The sequence below is a fragment of the Taurulus bubalis genome (genome assembly GCF_910589615.1).
Source record: "Taurulus bubalis genome assembly, chromosome: 17".
Taxonomy (NCBI): Eukaryota; Metazoa; Chordata; class Actinopteri; order Perciformes; family Cottidae; genus Taurulus; species Taurulus bubalis.
In genome coordinates, this window is record NC_136605.1 from 23,215,596 (window position 1) to 23,222,930 (window position 7,335).

General features: G+C 48.7%; 2 protein-coding genes across 5 annotated transcripts in view; both read left to right on the forward strand.

The window, feature by feature from the left end:
- Positions 1-368: 368 nt before the first annotated feature.
- Positions 369-4,084, forward strand: eef2kmt (eukaryotic elongation factor 2 lysine methyltransferase). The gene is made up of 8 exons (XM_079233674.1): positions 369-424; positions 1,017-1,079; positions 1,156-1,236; positions 1,465-1,566; positions 1,648-1,781; positions 1,854-2,098; positions 3,468-3,605; positions 3,673-4,084. Exons 1-8 carry the CDS (start codon positions 395-397, stop codon positions 3,768-3,770), a joined length of 891 nt encoding a protein of 296 aa, XP_079089800.1. The 5' UTR covers positions 369-394; the 3' UTR covers positions 3,771-4,084.
- A 486-nt stretch (positions 4,085-4,570) lies between these two features.
- ephx2 (epoxide hydrolase 2, cytoplasmic) overlaps positions 4,571-7,335 on the forward strand; it is a 13,554-nt gene continuing 10,789 nt past the window's right edge. For 3 of the 4 annotated variants that reach the window (XR_013771186.1, XM_079233081.1, XM_079233082.1), the window contains exons 1-4: positions 4,571-4,802; positions 6,292-6,370; positions 6,449-6,611; positions 6,992-7,179. Coding sequence is in view for 3 of the 4 variants with exons in the window: in XM_079233081.1 (XP_079089207.1) it covers positions 4,684-4,802; positions 6,292-6,370; positions 6,449-6,611; positions 6,992-7,179 (549 nt within the window). In the remaining variant the exon portion in view is untranslated. Of the gene's footprint in view, positions 4,803-6,201; positions 6,371-6,448; positions 6,612-6,991; positions 7,180-7,335 lie in introns of all 4 variants that reach the window. The other variant, XM_079233083.1, reaches the window with a different exon arrangement.

Sequence of the window (7,335 nt, forward strand, 5' to 3'; positions counted from 1 at the left end):
AAGCAGTTCTGAAGGCGAAAGGGGGTCAAACACAGTTTTAGTTTGGTGTTCCTAATAATCCTTTAGGTGAGTATATATATATATATATATATATATATATATATATATATATATAGTTATCATTTTTATTTCATACTTTTTTTCTTTTTTTTTTTTTTACAAATGCAAAGTTGTTAATTATACAGTATTTATAAAATATACTAATTTAAATTTAAAAAAAACTACAAAGTAGTGGAGGTCGAGCGAGAACCCGTCGCGGTGCCTTGTGGGTAACCCGGAAGTAAACACCGACACGTTGAGCATGGAGCGTTCGGAGCAGAGCCAAACCTCGGACAGCAGAAGCCTCGAGGAGAGAAAGGATGTTTTACGGGACTTCCGGGTGTCTTTCTTCGCGATGAGTCGTCTGGTTTCGTTTCCGTGGACCGTGAGTTTCACCGGGAGCAGCGGAACCGCTCTGTGTGACGTCAGACCAGACCTCATTCACGTGTGTGTGTGTCTTCGTGGTTTCCTCTCAGGCGGCTTCATATGACGTCACACATCAGCGGACTCGCCTCTATACATTTATCTGCTAAATAAACTGAACAAACCTGCTGTTTAACGATGATTTATTTAAATGTCTAACATTCAGTGGTTTTATTTATCACGCGCACACTTTAAAATAATGTGCATTAATAAAAGATGTATTATATCTAGGAAAACTATATATATATATATATATATATATATATATATATATATATATATATATTCATCACAATTGATTAATATGTATATGATCGATATCTCTTTATTGGTGTTCTGTTCAATAGTAGATAAAGGAAGAAACTAAAGTTATGATTGTATTATTTCGGTCAAAATGTTGATAAAAGGTCGAAAAATCCAAATTGTGAAATTAAATCCATTCTGAGAAAAACATTAAGATTTCTGACTTCATGAATAAGCATTTTAGCAATTACACATTTTTTAATGACTGTAAGCAGCTTCGTCATTTCTAACTGACAATTTCTACATTTCAGTTTTTAGAAAAAGATCTTGAACGCAACACATCTTCAGATCTGATCTCAGACATCCTGCAGCAGGTGAGTGTCTCACAAACTGATCAGAGAACAATGATGCGTCACAACAATAATCAATATGCATATCCTGTGTCTTCAGACGTGTCTCCACTCTCTGTGCCGGGAGTTTCCCCCGGCGGTTCGATACCGGAAGCTGTTCCTCTCCGAGCTCATCACACGGGTTGGTGTCTAAGTTATATCACCGTTATTTAATAATTATAGGAAGAAAAAGTTCTAAGATTGATATTCTAATTAGTTTAGTTTAAAACCAGTTGTTGATTTCCAGAAAAACTCTTTTTAAAGAAAATTCCTCAGTCAGTTATTTATGAACTAACAATATGACTTTTCATTAAATATCTTAATAATGTAAAACATGTTAAGCGGTTAAAGTAACGCCCGTGTCTCTCAGCAGGAGGCGGCGGGCTGCGACCCCCTGGACGCTCTGTACGACGCTCTGGCCGAGGTGGTCGGCGCCGGAGACCCGACCGAGTGCTTCAAGAGCTACCTGCTGGTACCGGACCACACCGGTGCTGCATGAGTACAGCTGTTGTTGTTGTTGTTGTTGTTGTTACACGAGGTGTCTGCCCTGCAGCCCGGCGGAGAGGCGGTCAGCCTGCTGGAGCGCGTGGCTCTGGTCTCAGAGGGGACCACCGGCCTGGTGACGTGGAAGGCCGCTCTCTACCTGGCCGAGTGGGCCCTGGACCGCCGGCAGACCTTCACCGGCAGGTACGGCCCAGAACCCGCGTGAGGAGCGCCGCCCCGACAGAATGACCGCATCCCCGTCCCGCCTCCCCACAGGACGGTGCTGGAGCTGGGCAGCGGCGCGGGTCTGACCGGCATCGCCATCTGTCGCTCCTGCCGCCCGAGCAGATACGTCTTCAGCGATGGGCACCCGCGGGTGCTGCAGACGCTGAGAGACAACGTGCGGCGGAACGGGCTGAGCGAGCTGCCGTCCGGCGCCGTCGCCGTGGAGGAGATGGACTGGACCACGGCCACGGAGGAGCAGATCACCCGGATCGGAGCCGACACCGTGATCGCTGCAGGTCAGAGGTCTAGAGGACCAGGACTAGACTGAGGTCTAGAGGACCAGGACTAGACTGAGGTCTAGAGGACCAGGACTAGACTGAGGTCTATAGAGGACCAGGACTACACTGAGGTCTACAGAGGACCAGGACTACATGAGGTCTATAAAGGACCAGGACTAGACTGAGGTCTAGAGGACCAGGACTAGACTGAGGTCTATAGAGGACCAGGACTAGACTGAGGTCTATAGAGGACCAGGACTAGACTGAGGTCTATAGAGGACCAGGACTACACTGAGGTCTAGAGGACCAGGACTACACTGAGGTCTATAGAGGACCAGGACTAGACTGAGGTCTCTAGAGGACCAGGATTAGACTGAGGTCTATAGAGGACCAGGACTACACTGAGGTCTACAGAGGACCAGGACTACACTGAGGTCTACAGATGACCAGGACTACACTGAGGTCTATAGAGGACCAGGACTACATGAGGTCTATAGAGGACCAGGACTAGACTGAGGTCTACAGAGGACCAGGACTACACTGAGGTCTATAGAGGACCAGGACTAGACTGAGGTCTACAGAGGACCAGGACTAGACTGAGGTCTACAGAGGACCAGGACTAGACTGAGGTCTACAGAGGACCAGGACTACACTGAGGTCTATAGAGGACCAGGACTACACTGAGGTCTACAGAGGACCAGGACTACATGAGGTCTACAGAGGACCAGGACTACACTGAGGTCTACAGAGGACCAGGACTAGACTGAGGTCTACAGAGGACCAGGACTACATGAGGTCTACAGAGGACCAGGACTAGACTGAGGTCTACAGAGGACCAGGACTACATGAGGTCTATAGAGGACCAGGACTACATGAGGACTATAGAGGACCAGGACTACATGAGGTCTACAGAGGACCAGGACTACATGAGGACTATAGAGGACCAGGACTACATGAGGTCTACAGAGGACCAGGACTACATGAGGTCTAGAGGACCAGGACTACATGAGGTCTATAGGACCAGGACTACATGAGGACTATAGAGGACCAGGACTACATGAGGTCTAGAGGACCAGGACTACATGAGGACTATAGAGGACCAGGACTACATGAGGACTATAGAGGACCAGGACTACATGAGGACTATAGAGGACCAGGACTACATGAGGTCTACAGAGGACCAGGACTACATGAGGTCTACAGAGGACCAGGACTACATGAGGACTATAGAGGACCAGGACTACATGAGGACTATAGAGGACCAGGACTACATGAGGACTATAGAGGACCAGGACTACATGAGGACCATAGAGGACCAGGACTACACTGAGGCGGTCCAGGACCAGATCCCCGTAGAAAGCTTCAGATGTTTCCTCCTCTGGTGCAGACGTGGTCTACGACCCGGTCGTGGTGGAGGGTCTGGTGGAGATGCTGTCCAGGATCCTGAGGTGCTCGTCTCCAGAGGTCTTCATCTGCTCCACCATCAGGAACCCGGAGACGTACGCCGGCTTCAAGCGGCTGCTCGGTAAGAGAGGGTCTTTCTGCGAAGACTCGGCCGCTTGGACTCCACTGAGCTGTCTTTGTTTTGGCAGACGCGGCCGGCATCGTGCATCAGGTGACCACCGGAGCCGTCAGCCAGGTGTTCCCCTACAGCCGGGTCCAGATGGAAACCCTCCAGCTGTTCACGTGACGCGGCTGCAGACAATAATAATTTCACTTACAGACCTGCATCTATCAACGCATTTTGTATACATTTAAGTGAAAAAAACAGGGATGAAAAGTCAGTTATGAGTTATCAAACTAAAAGCAGACGTTGTAAGATGTTGTGACCTGAGACCAGCTCTTCATGTGCAGCATCTTTAAAGCAGTCAAGTCTACTGGGAGGAGAACGTTTGAGCGATGCTGGAGATGCCGTATGTGTTTGACTCCTCATCATGTTATAATATACAAGCACAATCTCTCACCACAGCGATATTACATCTAATGTTTCAGTATGTGATTAATAAACAGCACATGTATTGATAAAGAATACAATAATGAAGAATGATCAAATCTTCATTTCAATGTACAGTATTTGTACCATATTCTCTTATTCGCTTATCTTTTACGCTTTATATAACTTCCTATATCCAAGAGAAGATGAACACAAATATTATTTTTTGCTTATTCTGAAACCTTTTTTTTTGAATGTCTTCACCTGAGTTGTGTCAGATTCTAACTTTATGGTTGTTCTGTTGGTTTCCATGGCGGCGTTTATCACCACGCTGCCCTCTGGTGGTTCAGAACGTGTAACTACACTGAAATGCTGTGAGGTTTCGCGCCCTCTAGTGGCCACGGCTAGTCCCTACAGCTGGATTATATAAAGTTAGTGTTTTATTGGCTGCTGAAACAATAGCTTCTATCTGTTTGAGGACGCGCACGTATGGGCGTGTACGTGCGCGTCTCCACCAGAGGAGGTGTCCCTACTGGGTCCACTGGGTCAGCACTGTGGGCGGAACTAACGAGTCTGTTCAGAGGGCACGGAGAAGTCCTCCAGGTCCCCAGCTGCCGGAGAAGAAGTCAGAGAAGAAGTCAGAGAAGAAGTCAGAAAGAAGTCGGAGAAGATGTCGGAGAAGAAGACAGAGAAGAAGAAGGCCGTGCTGGTGAACCTGTGGGGCGTCGCGGTCTCGCGCGGGCTTCACGCGCTGCTTCCTGCGCTGGAGGAGCTGCACGCGCTGCCGCGGTAGGAAGAGAGGCGACGGTTGCGCAACATTCACTGGAAAAACAGACATAAAGTTCAGCTGTGTGTGTGTGTGTGTGCGTGCGTGTGTGCGTGTGTGTCTGTGTGTGTGTGTGTGTCTCTGTGTGTGTGTCAGTGTGTGTGTGTCTCTGTGTGTGTGTGTCTCTGTGTGTGTGTCTCTGTGTGTGTGTGTGTGTCTCTGTCTGTGTGTGTGTGTCTGTGTGTGTGTGTGTCTGTGTGTGTCTCTGTGTGTGTGTGTGTCTGTGTGTGTCTGTGTCTCTGTGTGTGTGTCAGTGTGTGTGTGTGTGTGTGTGTCTCTGTGTGTGTGTGTGTCTGTGTGTGTCTGTGTCTCTGTGTGTGTGTCAGTGTGTGTGTGTGTGTGTGTGTCTGTGTGTGTCTCTGTGTGTGTGTGTGTGTGTCTGTGTGTGTCTGTGTCTCTGTGTGTGTGTCAGTGTGTGTGTGTGTGTGTGTGTGTGTCTCTGTGTGTGTGTGTGTGTGTCTGTGTGTGTCTGTGTCTCTGTGTGTGTGTCAGTGTGTGTGTGTGTGTCTGTGTCTGTGTGTGTGTGTGTGTGTGTGTGTGTGTGTGTGTGTGTGTCTGTGTAATAACATTTGGCTCTAACCCTGGATGGACACATAAAATGAGAGAGAGGCACTTTTAAAGCTGAACTATATCACCCAGAAGTGTCATGAAATACTAACAGGTTAGGGGCGTGTCTTAGCAACAGGTTAGGGGCGTGTCTTAGCAACAGGTTAGGGGCGTGTCTTAGCAACAGGTTAGGGGCGTGTCTTAGGAACAGGTTAAGGGAGTGTCGAAGCAACAGGTTAGGGGCGTGTCTTAGCAACAGGTTAGGGGCGTGTCTCAGGAACAGGTTAGGGGAGTGTCTTAGGAACAGGTTAGGGGCGTGTCTTAGGAACAGGTTAGGGGCGTGTCTTAGGAACAGGTTAGGGGCGTGTTGTAGGAACAGGTTAGGGGCGTGTCTTAGGAACAGGTTAGGGGCGTGTCTTAGGAACAGGTTAGGGGCGTGTCTTAGGAACAGGTTAGGGGCGTGTCTTAGGAACAGGTTAGGGGCGTGTCTTAGGAACAGGTTAGGGGCGTGTCTGCCCTGACAGCTATTATACCTGTTCAAAAACGTGAAATACAGTTAAGAATATACAACTGCCATCACCTGTCAGACACCTTTCTCCTCGCAGCCTTTAATCTGAGGAATGTGGTTATCTGACGTCATATCTCCTGTTTTATTTGAGCAAAACAAACAAACGTTTCTTTTAGGAGCAGACTTGGTGTCTGAAATGTGAATTATCTATTGATATATTGCTTTTTTTCTTCATGAATCCTTTAATATATATATATATATATTAAATATTTAAATGTCCTTGTGACTAACGTCCACCATGTTTCTAGATGCAGATTCTCTATTTTAAAACAATAGTGGCGTCTCCATTGAGGCTCCTGTCCTTCTCAAAGTGGACGCTGGTGTGTCTCCGTTTCCAGCGGCTTCCTGTCCGGAGTGGCGTCCCTGAAGGACGGCGCCGTGAGCCGGGCGGAGCGAGGCCAGGTGACCTTTTCTCAGGTGAAGTCACGAGTCATTTAGATCCACTGATGCTGGCGGAGTATTCCCGCCTCCTTCATGCTTAACGTGTGTGTGTAGATGATCCCGGCCTTCGAGGAGGAGTGTGTGAACGAGGCCCGGGTCAAGGGTGTGACTCTGCCGTCCGATTGGTCAGCGAGGCGCCTGCTGGAGGAGCTCAGGGAGTTCAAGATGGACGTCCAGCCAGCCGTGCTGAAGACGGCTGCCCGGCTGCGTCAAAGTGGTACATCAGTAGATCTGTTCAGCAGCTGCATTCTCTCTCCTGGCCACCAGGGGGAGACTCCTCTGGTTGTATAGAAGTCTATATAAATGACTCTACTTCTCTTGATGTATTCCCTCAGTAAACATTGTAAACATGAGTTTATGTCTCAAGTTTCAAGTCTTCTTCAATACAGCATGATGTTCATTTAGTAAATTATGGTCATTTAGAGTCAAACAGACCATAAAGCAGGGGACGCTTTAAGGCGGGGCTTAAAGGGCTCCAAGTCCAAATATGGTCACTTCCTGTTCAGTGGTTGCAAAAAGTCAAAATGGCGACGGCCAACACGCCGGGCTGGAGGCTTTAGGTGACGTCACTCCTCTAAACTCCCTCCATCCCATCAGGGATACTGACAGCTGTCCTGGCCAATCACTGGCTCGATGACGCCGCTGGAGGCGGTCCGGCCCGCCTCCTCTCCTTGCTGGGCGCCTACTTTGACCTGGTCCTTCAGTCCTGCCGCTCAGGCCACAGGGTCCCAGAGCCCGACATGTTCAGCTGCGCTCTGCAGCAGCTGGGAGTGACGTCTCAACAGGTCAGTCCTCTTGTGGGTTCAGAGCCATGCTCAGTCCTCTTGTGGGTTCAGAGCCATGCTCAGTCCTCTTGTGGGTTCAGAGCCATGCTCAGTCCTCTTGTGGGTTCAGAGCCATGCTCAGTCCTCTTGTGGGTTCAGAGCCATGCTCAGTCCTCT